Source organism: Rhinolophus ferrumequinum (genome assembly GCF_004115265.2).
Source record: "Rhinolophus ferrumequinum isolate MPI-CBG mRhiFer1 chromosome 5 unlocalized genomic scaffold, mRhiFer1_v1.p scaffold_110_arrow_ctg1, whole genome shotgun sequence".
Classification (NCBI taxonomy): domain Eukaryota; kingdom Metazoa; phylum Chordata; class Mammalia; order Chiroptera; family Rhinolophidae; genus Rhinolophus; species Rhinolophus ferrumequinum.
Genome location: NW_022680355.1, coordinates 3,096,646 through 3,115,468, shown reverse-complemented (window position 1 = coordinate 3,115,468; position 18,823 = coordinate 3,096,646). Strand labels below are relative to the sequence as shown.

General features: G+C 39.8%; 1 protein-coding gene across 1 annotated transcript in view; it reads left to right on the top strand.

Moving 5' to 3' along the window:
* Positions 1-18,823, top strand: part of CUBN (cubilin) — a 237,059-nt gene that overhangs the window by 73,917 nt on the left and 144,319 nt on the right. The window contains 1 exon segment of the mRNA XM_033100508.1: positions 9,944-10,094. Coding sequence (XP_032956399.1) covers positions 9,944-10,094 — 151 coding nt within the window.

The window sequence follows — 18,823 nt, the reverse complement described above, 5'->3', positions numbered from 1 at the left end:
GACAGGAGAACTGGGACTCAGATAGGTAACAATACTCAGGGTCACACTGTCAGGCGGTGATGGAGGTCAGGTTCATGCTCAGGTCTGTCTAACCCGAGTGTGAACGCTGGAGCTTCCTGGATTCAAAACATGGCTCCTCGTTAGCAGCTATGACCTTGGACACCGAATTTAACCTCTTGCTGCCTCCGTTTTCTCACGTTTAAAAATGGAGGGAATAATGACACCTACTCCTAAAATTGCTATAAGATCATCCACACACCTGGCAAATATTGAGTACTCAAGAAATGCTTATTAATATTCTCCCACACTCCTTCTGGAAAGAGCACAACTCTTGTGTGGCCATTCAGAGTCTCCCTCCAAACTTTCAGGACGTTTTTTTCTTTCTTACCCTTGTTACAACAGCCTCCTCTCGGCCATGCCATCTCCATTCCTCGTGCCTCGTGCTTGAGTGGCAGCTCCTCCCAGCGAGGTCTGGCTTCCACTCCCAGGCAGAGCCTTGTTCTGTTTAGCAACTCTGACAGTGCTGTCTTTCGCTTCCAACTTCCCTTACTCCATGGGTACAGCTCTGGGTAAGACCTGGATTTCCTTTATCCCTTGAAAGACTTTAATCCTCTCTAACAAGGGAAATGTAAACAGATGTTTGTGTTTGCCCCACACATCACAGTTATTTGCAGGAAGACATACAGATTCTGTACAAGTCTCAGAAACAATTACCTTAGTTTTTGCTTTGAAGATAAACCACAGTTGGGAACAACTCCAGGCACTATTCTTCCTATTGCACATCTTTCTGTCTCCTCCTAGGGGTTTCACTGGAATTAGAATTGCTTAAACCAGCTCTCTTATTACTGTGGAATGGTAATAGTGAACAAAGATTTAGTAATTCTTCTATTGCTCACTCACAGGAAATGTCTAATAGGCGCCCAAGCTTTCCTCTTGCTTTCTATCTGCAGCCTGGTTCATTGATGCATTTTGATGCTTCTAATGAAGGAAACAAGAAAATCTTCTTGAGGAGTTGATGCCTTTCAAAATGTCGAATTACTAAACTTCTACGTACCTCAGTTTCCAGAACTCTAAAATGGAGATAACAATATGACCGGGGTTATAGAGTTGCTAGGAGTTTTAAATTAGGCAAAACAAATGAGGCTTAGAATAATACTCAGCTGATAAATGTTATTTATTAAGTGCTACTAAATATTGTTTATTATTTCAGCACAAACAGAATGTCATGGATTAATTTTTGCTCTCTAAACCATTTCGCAGTAAAGGAAGAGCTATGGTTTCCAAACAGCCCTCTCAATTGTGGTTAGCATAGATTGGTCCCGTGTGTTGAAAGCAGGGTTTCCATCCCTCGGCCTCTCAGTTTTCCTACAAAAGCCACAGGAATTCTGTATCTGAATCTAAAGTGTGGTAGTTAAAATACTCATTGACAGTTGGAGAAATGAAGAGAAGCAGATGAGATTGTATGTCTCAGCAGCAGTGGGTCTGAGCTGACTTTCATCATTATGGCAGCTCCTCAAACATTTCCTGGACAGATGAGTCATGCTTCCTGGAACTGTCTGTCAGAGAAAGTTTGCTTCTAGGACGCCTGGCATTTTGCTTAAAATTCAGAGGTAACTTATTTCAGTTCTGAGGACAACTGCTATTGAAAACCATGCATAAAAAGTGACAACAGTATACCAAACAATTTAATTTATTTCTCTATACCAGATATGAGTCTAGCGTTGCACTAAGCATGATCTGGAGTCAATAGGAGTTAAGAACGAGTGTACGTAGTGGTTAATTAAGCCAAATACTTTGTAGTGTAATTTAAGGTCGCAAGAAGCATTTTATAAGACAGTTAAGACTCTAAAGCTGCCCATGTAAAATGTGATGTTTTTCATTATAAAAAATTAAAAGGAGAGATGTTTACCTCAGTGTGATTAAAATCCCCGTCTTCAAAAGGAAATGCTGATTTTTCCTGACCATCCCTCACAATGAAGAATTTTCACGCAATTACGTTAACTTGCTGCAGTTAATGAGGCAAACACACCAGCCTTCCAAAGAGAGCCTTTGCTCTCAGATTCAAAGGAAACCCTGTGTGTCTCTGCTATTCTCTCAAACAGGAAGGGCAGAATCAGGATGAGTAATAATCAGACCTATGGATAATTTCCAAACTACCCGGAAGCCACTAACAATCACATTAGATGCTCAAAACTCGCTCTATCCACACTCCCCTTCCTGGCCGTCCTCACTGAGCGCTGCTCCAGCCAGGCCCCAGGACGCTAGTGAGTGGAAGGTCTCTTCCACCTTCCAACAGGCACACCACACGGATAAGAATGCAGAGATTGGCCAGCTAAATTTTAAAACTAGGAGTCAGTGTTGGGGATTTCGGTTAATTCTATTGTTTGTCTACTTTTTAAAATAGGAAGGATTTCCAACTGCCACATTTCAGAATGGTTGTTTAGAAATGTCCTCTTTACTCTTCAGTTCTTACATTTACTATTTATTTCACCGGCCCTCGTTTCCTGTTCTCCCCGAGTGGGAAGTGGCTGCTGCCTGCAGGTGCTCTGGGTCCTTCCCGCTCCAGGTTCTGTGATATCACATTGCTGTCAACTCCCCGTGTCTGAGTCCATCTGTAGCAGATGGCTTTTAGGGGGCAGAATACATTGTTTGAAATGTTTAGTGTTTCACTCTGGCAGTGCAGTTTGCCAAGGGAAGGCGGCGGGCGGTTCATGGAGTTAAATGCTCATTGTACACACAGGAGAGTACGAGTGGCTTTCAAAGCCTTTCACCTCCCACTAGGGAGGGGATGAAGCATTTACGCTCCATCAGTGACTGTAGCAACTTCTGACTCTAAGAAGTCTTTAGTCCCTGAACAGCTGAAGGAACTCTTTTTAAATAAAGAATTAGTCTCATTAATAATAATAACCTAATTACTATAAAAAGGACACGTTAGGGACAAAATATAGTTTGAAATTAATGCTGGAGATTCCCTTGGATAATAACATTTTAATGGACTCATTTTCATGCATAATTTTGAGATATGTATAAAACACTATGGAGATAGACAGTGTAATATTTTTAGTAGACTAGCTGGGTCTCTGAGAACCTAAAAGGGTGTGGAATTTTGAGATTGGAAAAGCATTACCAGTGCTTAGCTACATTGCTATATTAATGGGTCCCCAAAGATAACGCTTTACAAATAAGCTTATCTCATCACACTGCCTATAGTCGTGGCAGCAAATTTGGAAAATCTAGACAAAATAAAAATAACCTAAATTACTTCACGACTAATAATATTTGGTGGTGTTTATTTCCTGTAGTCTCTCCCTATATATTTATTTTACTTTAATATTGAAAGGGGATCATTGTGTACATACTATCCTATAATGACTTTTTCCCAGGTATCAATAGCTTATGAATGTCTCTCCCTGTTAGGAACTATACCTTACCATTTACAGCATTGCATCGTCCATCATCACAATGCAGCTACCATTGCTGTGGAACAGTTAGAATCTTTTCAAATTCCCACCGTTGTAAATAATGCTGAAATAAGCATCTTTGTAGTTCAATCCTTGCACACATCCCTGATTAGACCATGATTTAAAGAAAAAAAAAAAAACCCAGTCGGCCTCTGTGGCTTCTAAAATGAGTAATATGGAGGAAGCAGAAATAAAATGTACATCCACCATTAAGAGGAGACAGTCACCAGCCACCACATGGAAGGGAGGTTATCTGGTCTGTGTGTGAGACAGACCTCTAATTCTGGGTGACACAAAGTAACTCAGAATGTGGTCTTTTCGATGGGTTTCATGCTGTCATGCAAAGCCCAGCATTATGAGTAATTGTTTAATTTTGGATGGGTCTTTCACATTTCCTGCCCCACCCTGCCAGCACATGGCTGCTTGGCTTTCCTGTGCCTTGGGGAAGATGTGTGTCTGTGTACTGGAGTCCACAGTGGACAGCCATGTGTCTAATGGAGGGGTCTGCCTCCTGGGGCCATCGCAGAGCCATCTAGAGTCTCCCGTACTCTGCTTATTAGCTTTCCTCTTCAACATTTGTCTAATGGATGCTCCACAATTTGATTAGTTTTTACCCCCTTGAGCTTTGCTCATCTATGATGGGATCCTTTTACTCTATGATTCTTGTTTGGCAATTTCTACTGTTGTTACAGAAACAGTTCAAAGCCCTTCAAATTTAAAGTAAACTCTGAATGTTCCAAGTTTATCCAGGAGATTTGTGTGTGAACTTCAGCAACAACGGTCTCAATGACTATTCTAATGAGGCGGTTCCCACAGGTCCTGTTACAGTTGTTTTTCAGTATGGGCAAAATCTGAAGAGAGGCTCTAAGAATTCACCAGCCCTGACCCCTTTGGAGCGCCAGTGGCTAAGCAGGTAGAGCTGCAGCCTGGCTGGACAGAAAGGGGAGAGGAGGCTGCAACAGGAAAAAGCACGTGTAGGGCCACTTTCCTTACCCGTCGTCTCTCCCCTATCCACCTCACAGGACAGCCCTGGCAGATTTCCTAATGTTCTCTTCGCTGCCACCCTCTGTCATGATCAACCATCTCCCTCCACCCCGACACACACACCATGCTCACATTCCCCTCCACAGTATGATTTCTCTAGGGCTGGGTGCCCCACACATCTGGAAAGACTTCAGTCTCCACACATCACTAGGTCATTACAGATAGTGACAGGCTGCAAGCAGTGGCCGTCCATCTCCTCACAAGTGATTCATTGATGCATTGCTTCTCTGTCTGGTCAGCCAGGGATGGTTTCTATTAAAATCTGTTCATGAACCAGCTCAAGTTCTCAATACCCATACTATTTTTTTTCTCTCACAGCTATTTCTGGAGTGGTTTTTTTGGGGGAAAAATGTTGGTTCCCTTTGCCTCTGACCAAGACTTAGAATAACATTTCGAGCACATTCCACATGCCGGGCCTCACACTCAACCTATTACATGGTTTGTCTTCTTAGCTATTTACAACCTATAAAAACCATCATGATGGCAAATTTATAAAGCAATTTTAATGAGAGAGGTGAAGTCGTTTTCACAATATCATATGCTCAGCAGATTCTAGAGCTGGACTGGACTGTGAAACTGAGCCTGACACGGACCACACTGAATATACCCTAGTATGTTCCTGCAGTGAAATTACTTTCCTGCAGGAAAGTTGAGTTGTAATCTTCTATGATTAGAGTGGACTTCAGAAAACCACTCTATGAATTCATTAAGTCTAGTTCTCTGCAATTGAGCTGTTTTCCTTACATTGACTAGAATTTTTGTTCTCTACAGATAGCAGAGGATTCTCTACTACACCTAAAATTCTCCCTTATGGAAGATACATTATTTCAATTATATATTAAATCTAAAAGATAAAGTTTTTGGAGTTCTTAAAGATTTCTAATAGAAAACGGACCCATTTTTTTTTTCCAGATGTTTTTCCATATTTTAATGACATTGTTCCAAAAACACTCTTATTTCCTTTATGTACATGGACTATATTTCATTGGTTCTTAGAATGAATACTCCACTACAAAAAAAATATATTTTCTTCCCAAAAACTTTCAAGTAAAAAAGAAAAACAATACTTTGAAAATGTGTGAATTAGATGCCGATCTAAAATAGAAAGGGATGAGTTTTAGTTGTTACTGTGTTTCTAAAGTGGGTTTAGAAGTCACTGTACATCCCAAGCTCATACTTACAGGATAATTGGTTCTAATTTCATTCACTCCAGTTACAAATTTTCAAAATCAAAAACAGTTTAGCAATACAGAGACACTTGAAAAGCTCATTTCTGTTCTGAGAGCCCTTACAGTTCACAGAATTGATTCGCACTAAGGGAACAGGTGGAGGTGCCCATTGGCTGACTCTGGGGTCCTCCAGACTTGAGGTTCAGTGACTCCTAAAGTATCTACAAAATCCTTAACCCTACAAAAGTTGTGAGATATGTTTTCTTTCTTATTAATATCTACTGCCTTGCATGTATGGGTCCTTAATATTTAGGAGTCCACGAATCATTTCATATTGCAATTGGAACCTGAAGTCACAAATGTACCAAATTGTCACACTCATGCAAAGGAAGTAGATAGAAATTGGTAAATGTGGCTAGGCAAGCGATTTCCTTCCTCTTTGACTCTCCTAAGAGTGGTTGAGATATTTCAGGCTGGGGGAGGGACCTAAACCACAAAAATCCTAAATGAATAGTCTCCTTAAGGGAATAACTGAAAACATTCTAGAAAAGAGGTTTTGTGTATATACATATCCACATTTGAAGATACATGTAGTGGCTAACTTGAAAATACAATCATCATTTCAGGTGTTTATAAAAGTACCTCTAAGCACAGTTATACAAATTAGATGTGCATATTCAAAATGAGAACATCAGTCTTTCTCTTCTTAATTTCTACTAGTTTCCTTAATGTGGACTTAATTTCAACCTCAGATATTTGCGCAGACCGAGTGGATCTTCAGGCTTTCCAAAAGCAGGAGAATCAAATCTACCCTTAGCAGGACCAGTGCTTGCCAGTAGTTGCAATGAGTCACAGCTGGAATGTCCTGTGGTTAACATTTTGCTCTGAAAACAGAATCAGAGGGCTCCAACTGGTTGCCATGGTAACCAGTATTTGTGTACTTTGAAAAATGACTGTTCCTGTTTTGTGTGGTAAATTTACGGGGGAATGAATTATAGAGGTGACGTTAGCCATCTGTGTGAATACAAACAAAAAAACCTGATTTAATTAAGTGTAAACTTTAGAAGGACATAAAATTGAGGGTATGGATTTTTTTTTTTTGTACAGAGGTATTGTTCTATACTAATTAATTCATTAATTTATTTGACATTATATTTAAGTATTTTAGTCAATGTCTATTTGATGTTTATTTTTATGCATCATTCTCTCCCTTCCAAAGGCAAAAAGAAACTAATTGTTATTCATCAGGCCTGCCCCCAAACCCACCCCCTTTCCCCCTGCCCCCCATCCCATTTACAATGTGTTATTTAAGAACCACTGGAATTCAGGGGCTCTCTCTCGTTCAATGAAGTAATCCCATCCGGAAGGAAGAAAAAAAAATCCCTTCCAAGTCATGTGAAAATGTCAGGTTTCTTAACCTTGCTGAGCTGGAAGGCAAACACACTATCCTACTTATGACCTTGAATAGAATCTAAAATATGGTTCCTCCAAATGTCACTAGCTAGTATTTCAGAAGATCCATTAAGCTTAGAGCGATTACGGTTATAGGGAAATCTTACCTTATGTTTTGTTGGATAAAAATGAAATAGTTAAAGGTTTAGTCACTGAGCAAAAATCCAGAGTTAAGAATGAGCCTTTTGGAGTGGAAAACAGTAGAGTGTTTTCTTGCTTAGTATGCCTCTGCCTGGGAACAGTACGTTTATTTTGGTATTAATTAGTTTAGAATTGGAGCTCATACGCTGGATTTAATAAAAGTGAAGCTGAGAAAAATACCCTCCAGTGAAGCAGTAATATAGCAGTAAACAGATTGCAACATGCGTGGGTCTCCTCCCCAACGTCCACCTCCTACATTAGTTGGTACGGCCTGAGGTCTGAGGCCAAATGCTTTTGTTGTTGTTCCCCCTTCTTTTTCTGTTGCTTTATTCTCTCATTCTCACTCCATCATTATGGCTTCTGTCAAATATCTAGACTATTAGAAACATGATTATAAATATACACATTTGAAGCAGCACTATTCAAAATGAAATAAAATAAAAAGGAAGCTGAAGTGATAAGCCTAAAAAATAAATCTCATCTTTATTCATTTGCTTAAAATGCTTAGGTTTCATACTTAAGAGCAAGTGATGTAATAACTTCTGACTTTCTCTTTTTGAATCTCAACTGACCTCCCTGCCACGTCTCACAAGCATGTATGTCTATTAAACAGCCAGTTTTGAGAACTCTGAATGAGACAGGCCACGATTTATAAATCTGAAATTTATTATGACCTTGAACAGCTCCTGCCTGGTCCTGCCTTCACAGAATAACCACAAAAGATCCACACCTTTTGCTGCCTAAAAGGAACACGCTGAAATTTAGGACTGCAAGACCCTGATATGTATCTAATTCTTCAAGTTTCAAGCAATAGTGCAGATCAAGTCTCATTAAAATAAATGCAGTTGTGGGGAAATCATTTTGTTCATTCACAGGGGATGTCTTAAGGCCTGCCTTGCACTGGCCAGTGAGGGGGATTCCTAGGTGATCTGGGCTCTAAGAAAAGCCATAGACTGTAGGGGAGGTAAGACACATGTGCTTATAACTAGAATGCAAGGAAAGGTGACCATTCCCACACAGAAGCACAAGTAAAGAGTTGAAGGGTTTCCAAGGAAACCGTCTTATGACTGGCTGCTCTAGGGATTAGGGAAGGCGCCATGGGGGTGCTTTGTAGAATTTGATTATAAAGTTTTTCATGCTCCAATCAGTATGTTTTCAGCAGTATTTTATATCATAACTTTTTTTTATATCATAACATTTTAGTAAATGAAAATAATTTGGTCAATTTGGAATTTATTGAATCCAGATGATACGTTTTCCCATGGACACATGCAAAAACACTCACACATACAGTTGCATATGTGTACTCTGCAAGAGAATAATCAAGGAAATCCATGAGTCTCTGCTCAGATACTTTCCATTTTGTTGTCATGAGCAGTTCATACCAAGGCTAACTGGAACAAAATATTTAAAGTGACATTAGGGGATTAAAAAAATGTATAATGGGCTGAGTCATGAGGAAGCCAATCTTTCTGGATTATCTTTCCTGCTTGAAGAGATACGGCAGAGAGGTTTATTTATTTATTTTTTTAGTTTAGGGGTGTGTGTCTGATGAAATCATTAAATGAGGCTGGTAAAGGATGAGCAACAGGATGTATAAATACCTCAGTGGGAAAATGGGCAAAAACCTCAGCAAAAAAGTTCCTAGAGAAGAAATGTAAATGGCCAATCGACATAAAAAAAAGTTCAACCTCAAAGTAACACAAATTAAAGTAATTACAAAAACACGCACAAATTTCAGTGTCTGAACCAACTTTAAAGATGAATAGTAATAGTTGCTAATGTTCTGTTGTACAAAATATTTCTGTAAACTGCTGGTGGGAGGATAAATTGGTATAAAGTTTCTGGTAAGAAAGTAAATAATATACATGAAAAAACAAAAAAAGATTATACTCTTTGATTCATTTCCCTTATAGGAATCTTTCCTGGGAAAAATTAAAAATATCAAACAAATATTTATGTTGGCAAAAAAAATTGAAAATATCCTAAATGAACCACAGAAATATAATGTAAATTGTGTATTAGTAACATCTTATACCACCATTAAAAATATTTAAAAGGACTATTTAGTGACGTGTTTAGTATAAAACAGGGAGCGCAATGAAATGTATAGCCCAAATTTACACACACACGCTTATACACCTACACACAGATGTACATACACATATACAAATGAAAACACATGGGCAAGAAAAAGTTCTGGTATTAACAAAACATTAACAGTGACTATCTTCAGTGGAATTAATTTTTGTATTTTTCTTTTTCATAGCTTTCTTTATCGTTAGTATTTCTTTTAAAAATAGATATCTTATAATTATAATGCTATTTATTGAACATCTCTTATATGTTGTCTATATATAAACATACCTCATTCGGCCTACTATTTCCTTATTCTGGGCCTAGAATATACTTTGGAGGAAATTTGCTAGGCTGACATAAAAACCAAACAATCTCTGGATTTCCAGATGATTGGGCTTGAGAATCATCCGTAAAAAAGTACGTAATGTTCTACTTTGATTTCTTATGTTAAATGTCCTGGACTCAACACACCTGAGTAGATTTAACCTTAACTTTTGAACCAAGCAACAGCTTTTGCTGCATGAGTAGACCTTGCTTTTGCCATCTGACAGACCATGGGAAGCAGCTTTTCATTGGGAAGTTTCTCTTGGATTTCAGCTCTATGACGGCCCACAGAGGATGGGACGCTACTGTGGAACTGACATGCCGCCTTCGGGGACTACCACAGGCTCCATTCTTCAAGTGCTGTTCTATACCGATGGGACCGGGCACGGCGAGAAAGGATTCCAGATGCAGTGGTCCATTCACGGTAAGCCCTGCACCCATCCCAGTCACGGTCGGTAGTTGCTATTTGACCAAGAATTGTCTCCTTCCCAATTCTATATTTGGACACAATGCCATCAACAAACAACGGAAGTTGGGTAGTAATTTGCTGCTAGGTCTTTGAAACTTTACTCAGACCCTGGTGGCTCTCAGAGAATTAAGTCTTGTTAGGGTTAAGAGGAAGTGATGTCAAAGGGAACAAGTGACTGCTTAAGCAGATGCAGTGATAAACTGCCTAAGCGAAAGGAGGGAGCGGAAGGAAGTTTCTAGGGGTGAAGAGCTGCACTGGGATGTGGCAAATTGCAAGGTGGGATGGGGGCGTTGCAGGGGGAGTGGAATAGAGTACGATTTAAGGCTCACCCTGCCATTAAGTAGAGAAGGAATGACATGGACGGAAGGGAAATAATGAGAGTCCATCAGAGAAAGGGAAAGGCAAGAGGGGCTGAGAGGGGCACAGGAGCAGGGAACTTAAGCTAGTGATGCACTAAGGCAGGGCCACATGCTGTGCCCACACAGCCAGGGGCACATCAGAGCCCACCTGTGAACGGGCGGTTCGGAAAGCAGGTAAGATACTCATTTCTCTGACGATGAAAATGCATTTTAACGGGAGTTCTAAAACTTCTAGAGTGACCTCACATGGCCCAGTCTAATGAGAGAGGGTCCCAAAACAGTGGTTCTCTGCACATGCTCCCCCAAAAGCAGCCTCAGGGTCCCCTGGAACTCTTTAGAAATGCAAATTCTCGGGGCCCCATCCCAGACCTACAAAATCACAGATTCGGAAGGGCGGCCCAGTAATCTGTGTCTTAACTGGTCCTCCTGGTGGTTAAAGTGTGAGAATCACTCTCCTAGAGTGATCCAGATCTGACAAATATATCCTTGTGAATATTACAGTAGAAGTTCTCAGCCAAGGTCTTAGGGCTCACTGGTCTGTTTCAATGAATTTGAAAGAGAAAGAATTGCGATGTCATACCAGGAACCACACACAGACCTCTAAGCTGTGGCCCCGCTGTCAAAATCATAGGTGAGCACAAGGGGAGGGCATGCGTGTGTGTCCTGGTTGACCCTTGAAGGTTATAAACATCACAGTACATTTATTGTAGGAATCTCAGTGCTATACATAACTGAAGAGCCCCGTTGTGTATTTAAGAGTGTCAGATGTTCTGAGACTATGACCTACAGACTGAGTGTGTTTCTGTTAAAATATAAGAATGTGGTTTTCAGTGTTTAAAAATATTCAGTGGTTATCCACGGAGATATTTACAGCTTCAAATACAGATTATAAGTTTCCAAAGTAAAGGAGCTATGATGATTAAGTTTGTGGAGGTTCTCAACTGTCCTCTTCATCAAGTAGGTAGATTTGACCTTGGAATGTCAATTTATGGATCTAATAAATGAAGGAACGGGCTTGATTCAGCTCTGTAATGCAGTCCATCTCTAGTATTCTGTGATTCAGAAGTGCTGTGATTCTAAGGAAACTGTGAAAAGACCAAGAAGAAACAGGAAAATCTTGGGAAATGACCCAGATTTTCAAGAGCTAGAAGTATTTTCCAAAGCAGTGTTTCTTAGACTTTCATGTGCATATGAATCACTGGGGCTCTTGTTAAAATGCAGATTGTGATACAGGGGGCCTGAGGTAAGGCCCATGAATCTGTATTTCTAAAAAGCTCCCGGATAATGCTCATGGTGCTACTCTGCAGACAACACTTTACAATTTTTTTCTATCAGTTCCATTTGAAATCTGTTTTCATTTGGGAGAATCAAAGACACTCTCTGTCTATTCTCTTTTCCTGTTTACTATTTCAAAACTTTCTCCCAATTGCTGAAAATTTGCTAAGCTTGAAACCAGAGTTATGCAACAACATTTTTGCCAGCTAGGACCAGAACTGGGGGGGGGGGGGGGGGGGAGGGGGAAAGGGAATTAACTCCGTGATGCCCACTACATATAAATTATACATGGGAAGAACCTTCTGGAAGGGGATGGTAAGTGTCCTAGAACTGTACAAAACTAACTATCATATACTATAGTTATGCAGTACTACAAGTATGTAGAGTTTATACTCTGTGTCTGACCTAGGTCTTTTTAAAATTTTTTTGAGGTTAGATTCTTGAAATGATGAGGAAATACAGTGATTTAATTATGACAATGTGAATGAGATCCCTGAAATAATCTTAATTTTAGTAACTATCAACATGAATTAAGATCTTTATATATTCTAGAATTTGTGCTTTATACAATACATACATTGTTATTTCATTAATACTTCAAAAAAGTCTGTTATGCAGGAACAATATTCTCATCTGTAAAATAGGGATATTTATAGTACCCAAATCATTGGTTGTTATTAGGATAATAAAATAATATAGAGAGTGATTAGAATAGTACATTACTCAAAGTAAGCTTCATAAAAAAAACATTAGCTATTATTTGTAATAGTTGCAAAATATCATTTCATGGTATGCATGTCCCAAAATGTATTCAATTAGAAAACCTTTAGTGAGATAAGGGTCTACGTAATGATCATCGATGGATGCTCAACTTTTTGAATGAACATAGGATGGTGATTAGACAGACAACACCTGAACCTATTAATTAATGTTAACATTGAAAATTAGGACAATTAGATTTTTAACTTGATTTGATAATCTGAGAAGAGGGGCCAACAGAATAGATGAGGGTCAGGGAAGAGATTCCAAAGGACAGGTTCCCCTGCTTCTTATCCACTGGAGGTAAACTGAAGACATAAGTCCGATTTCTCAGTTATCCATAGCTCATTGCACAGATATTAAGGAACTATTTGGGGCCAGGTACTGAGCAAGGGCTGAGGAAACTGTGTGACTCCTATTAGCAGGCCTGCTACTTACTGTCTTAGAGCTTTTGGGATTGGGAGAAGTGGCCATATAGCTAACAGCACACAAGTAAATATAAACAATAAGTGCTACGGAGCACACAAAAGGGGATTTGACCTGGACAGCAGGTCAGAGAAGTCCTGCATGAAAATGAGCCCTTTAAACTAAAATGTAAGAATACGCACGAGTTGCGTAGACAAATAGGAGAAGGAAAAGGATGCCATATAGAAAAAGTCCCTGTGGAGGGAGCCTGCAGAGTGAGGGACCCCAAAGTCAGGAGTGGCAGGGTGGCTGGAGGTCAGAATCAGGGGAAGCCGTGCTGAGCTAAGCTTGGCCAGAGCATCAGGTCACATGCAGTTAGGGACGTGGGTAGGGAGGGAGCTATACTTTTTCTTACAAGTAAATCCATCTCACATTTCAGAGAAATGACTTTTGAGTAGGATCTTGAAGGGGTGAAACAACATGGCATCTTGTAAGATTCAGAATATAAAATAAACTACAAATGAAAAAATACAAAACGAACAAATACAAAATCAACGTAAAACTTAAGTCTCGATTTTCAAGTGTACTAGTAATATTCTTGACTGTGTGTCTGTGTGTGCCCACGAATATGTGCGTATGCGTGCAATTCAAAAGACTCTCTCTGCACAGCGTCTCCCAATCTCAATCTCAGAATCAGGTTCAAGGGCCAAGGCCCAGGGCACCCAAGCTGACACATTGTGTCCTGAGCATTGCCGCTGAGGAAGAATCCCCACGCACTTCATTCGTTTTGCCAATTCATAAATAAGCCCATTTACAAAATGTGCCTCTTTGTTGACTATACAAATCTTCTATTTTCTTGGAGAAAACGCATACAATCGGGCTTTATTTGTGGGCCCATTTTTAAAGCGGAGCTGCAGACATGAGATTAAACCACACTGCCCAGCCTTTATGCCGGCCGTCAAAGCCAGTCCCACCCTGGAAAAAAAGAAATGGCCACAGTTGCCCTGCCTGGCTGAACTGTTCACAGCATTGAGTGCTGACAGCATTGTCCAGAGGCTGCATTCAGTCTCGGGGGCCTCTGTCTGGGTTACTGAAGGGAATATAGAACTTTCTGCAGGCTGTGGGTATAGGGGCCTCCTGGCCAGCTGTGCACACCCCTCGCCTCTTAGGCTCCTCTCTCTCCGAGGCCCGCCTTCACTGGGCCATAGAATCCAGCAGACAAACAAGGTCAAGGAGCTTTGTGAGTGAAAGGGTGACATTTGCGAAGGGAGAGAACCCCCTCAGCTGGGAATAGCAGGGGAAGGGCTAAGTGGCATGTGATCAGGAGCTGATGTCACCCTGGAGTTTCACAAAGGAAAGTTCGGCCTTTTCTTTGGGGAGGTAGATGACATCAGCCTCTCGGATGGGGGCTGGTTTCATTTTCTTTTTTTTTTTTTTTTTTTTTTTTTTTTAGCTATTAATGAGATTTCTTAAGCCTGAAGGTTTTCAGAAATTGGCTTGGGAGAACATTTAAAAATAATTTTATCAAGACCTTCCATGGCTGACTGGGTTTGAGCATAGGCCAGTGCCTTCTCAACTATCTGGGGATATGTAACACTGTAGCAAAGGGCTTTTAAAAATATATATTTTTAGAGTCCTGGCAAAGAACCTCCATGAGGTCAGCGAATGTTTCTCTTAAACCTTCCCTCTGGTTCTCTTTTCCTCACTTGGACTTTTCAATAGTCTTCGTTTATTGTTGGTCTTTCAGGGGAAATCCTTCTAATTTGTAATTTCTACTCCTTTTGGGACCTATAGTGTGTGTGCTGGGGTTTCTGGGAGGTTCACCCTTTGAGGACAAAGGTTTTGTCCTTTGGAATTCATTGTCCTTTTGCCTTATGTGTGAATGCCGGGTAATCCCCCTTAGGGTGTGAGGTGAATGACGGGCCCTATGAGGAGATCTCCTGGCCTACCCTCCAAAGGACAGACAGTTTGCAACTGTGCATCATGTCATAGTAATTTACACATAGTGTCTGCAAGCAGGCATTTGCTGAGATCGTGCTTTTCATTCAGTCATTTGTCCAACCAGCCTGTATTGATTCACTAACCAGGTTCTGGGCTAGGTGTTTAGAATACACAGTTTATTAGTTTGCTCAGGCGGCCATGACAAAATACCTCAGATTGGGTGGCTTAAACAGCAGAAATTTATTTCCTCCCAGTTCTGGAGGCTGGAAGTCCAGATCAAGGGGTCACAGGTTTGGTTTCCCCTGAGGCCTCTTTGGTCGGCTTGCAGATGGTAGCTCTCTTTTTGTGTCTTCACACGGCCTTTTCTGTGTAAGTGTGTGTCCCAGTGTCTCTCCCTGTGTCCAAATTTCATCCTCATATATGGACACCAATCAGATTGGATTAGGGCCCACCCTTATTATAGAGATGATAGAGACTTAATCATCTCTATAATAGCCCTATGTCTAAATAGTGACATTCTGAGGTACTGGGGGTGAGGGTTTCCATATATGAAATTTGAGAGAGACACAATTCAGCCCATAGCAGCGGAGAGAGTATCTTTGACTTCAGGGAGTTCGTCATTTAGTCAGGGAAACAGACAGATAAACCAGGTGTAGAAATAAGTGCATAATCCATGAAGCTGTGGGGACACAGAGGACATCTAGGACAGCCTGAGGGAGTCCAAGAGGCCCTTCAGGCAGCTGAGTACTTGAGCTGAATTTTAATGGATGAGCAAGAATCGACCAGTCAGACATATATCCCGAGAAGGGAAGACATGTCTAAGTAGACGTAGGGAGGCTTACATCAGCTAGAGCATATATCAAGCCCAAGGGAGTGAAAACTGGTTTGGGGAAGGGTGAAAAAAATCTTAAGCTTCATGTATAAAGTACACACATATATATAATACATAGCATATAGCATATAATATATATACATATACATATACATATGTGTATATATATGTATATATATATATATATATATATATATGGTATATCTGTGATATTAAAATTTCATGGGGGAGAATTTTGGAAAAAATATCTAAAAAGGCTCCTTAGAGAGGCAATAATGAACCAAAAATGGTTGAGAAACACTGAGCTAAAGGGAGTGATAGAAGCTGAGGCAGGACAGGTTGTCAGAGGCCAATTGCTAAGAACCACTGCAAGAACATGGATATTATTTCTTGTCTGGCCTGAGCCTTGCTTCCGCACGGTGCAAACATTCACAGCTACACGAAGGTATGATGTCTACAATGAAAGTGATTTTATGAATTGTGGTTTGCAAAGATCCCAGGGCATGCTCACAAGGGCGAGGGGGGAAGTGAATCACCCCGTCTGGTCCTAATATCAGACAGAGACCTTTTTCTCTGCTGGTGATGAATTACTTTCATAGTGTCACTTCCTGCTACGTGCTGATATAATGTCACAGAGAGAAACGGTAAAACACCTGTCCCAGTCGGCCTCTAAAGTAACCTCTTTTATCATCAAGAATGCGTCCTTCAGTTCAGTAAGTCTGTAGGCAATCTCTTGCTATAGACAAATGGACATAGACTCCTGGGATAGTTTTATTGTGTAGTGTTTTGTTATATCACATAGCGTTTATTGCTTTATTATATAGTGTGATAAAAGATAAAGAAATCCTGTTCAGTTTGGGTACAAATTTACATAAAACAGAAACGTTTAAGAAACAGTTTAAGTGAAACCTGATTTCCCTACATGCTGGCTAGGCTTTCTTTCACATACACACATGCTATATTCTGTCCTGCTATTCTAGCCCCTTCAGCCTGTTCGGTGTTTTGAACTTTTATCTTGGTGACACTCTTAGCAAAATTCTAAGCCTGGAGAATGGAAAAGAATACGGTCTTAGTGTAGGACCATAGCACCGATTTCTGCGTGATGATACTCTGTCTGATTTTTATTTATGGCAAATTCTCACATGTCTGTTTTACAAAGAAGTTCTTAATAGATGACGCTAATGTTTAAAAATCTGTTCATAAATTCACTCACCTTTGTAAAATTGGGATAATAATTTACTAAGAAAATCATGCAGCCTTTTTTACCTTGGCTTCAGAACCTTCCCAGCAAGGTCCTAATAATCAGAGGCGTATGCAGACATTTCACAATGAGTGGAAAGGCTACGAGATGGTGGCATTATTTGCCTCCTTGACGACGGCAGAAAATACACATACACACAGTTGACCTTCATTTAATGTTGGTTTCGAGCCTTGTAACCAGTAACGGCCTTTTAGGAGTCCCAATTCCCATGTCATTTGAAAAAAAAAATGGAGCTCTGTTTCCATTGCTTCTCTTTGAAACAGTTATAAAGAAAAAAATAACCCTCAAACAACCATGACCTTCCCAAATCATATATTGCATAATTTGTAATCGCCCTTGAGATTTGGGCAAAGAAAGGCCTTTCTTGAATCTTCTGTTTGTGTTCTGGTTCCCTAGCAACAACATCCCTGATAGATATTGCACATAGTTTCCAGGGGATTCCACACTTTTTCGTACAACATGAAAAAAGAAACCACCCATTTTCTTTCATAGTTTCAAATTTTGTAGCAGCCAGAAATGACTAAACCTGCACAGAACAAACATGATGTTCAGTGTAAAACATTATTAATTTTTGTCCCCAGAGGTTTCTCTTTTTGAGTATTTACTTAAATATTGCCATATTTGTCTCTAACATGACATATCCAAGGACTTGTTTTACCTGTATGCCACTGTGTGCTCAGAGGAAATAATGCAAGCCTTCCATGGCACCGATGGTAATTACATTCTAGAAGATTTAATAGAATTTTATGTTCTCCATATAAGTAGTGACATTAATTTACTGTGTCCCTGATATTTTCTCCTTCTGGTTATACTTACAGACTCATCACAAGCTAAAAAATATTGATTTTGCTACCTATATGTAGTTTAAATTTATTTTAAAACATTAATTATGATGAAAATAAACCACGTTGCCATATAAGGAGTGAATGAAGATATGTTTTAAGTGCTTAGTGCATTGATTTAATTGACATCTTGTATATTATTATTGGACCAAGTAATTATTTAAAAAATGTTAATGTCATTTACAAATCACATTATCATTTTAAAAATGTTGATGTCGTCATTTTAAAAATGGCACTTGTCTTGATGTTATCATTTAAAAAACATGACACTTGATGTTATTATTTTAAAAAATGATACCATATGCCAGGCCCATTGGTTAGTGCTTTAAAAATATTATCTCATGTCTCCTCCCAATAATTCTCTGAAATAAGCATCAACATCCCCATATATGGATAAGAAAACTGAGGAAGGAGTCTTAGAGAAGTTAAGTAATTTCCTCAAACTCACAAATACAGTAAGAGATGGAATCGTGACACAAAACCAAGTGTGTGGTGCCTGAGTTTTAATAGCTTCACTCTGTCTAAAACAAGTAATTTTTCTCTGCAACTTTTCATTGCAAAAACACAATCATTATATGATATTGTAATGCAGAGAAGGTTAGAGCTCACAGTAGGTAATTTTGTAAATAAATTCCCACGAGGAAAATTGATGTTTCGAAATGAACGTATGCAGTTTTTTTTTCCCCAAGTAAATATTGTTCTGGTTCCAAGGTATCTCCTCTTAACTACACAATTCATTCTTTCTTCAAGTTCAAGTAGCAGTAATGGGGGGAAGCACATCACTTCGCAAACGACTGGTTCAAAATAGTTGATGTTTGAGCTCTGGCACAATATCTGCTTTGTTACTTAGTTACACAGTGCTCTTCTTTTGGAGTGGCTGTGTGTCATTGATGGAATCATAGGCTTCTGAGCTGGGACAGACCACAGGGATCACCGAATCTGTTACCACGGTTTACTTACACAAACTAGTGTACAAGAGGAGTTATAAGAAGGGGATGAGTGAAAGGGTA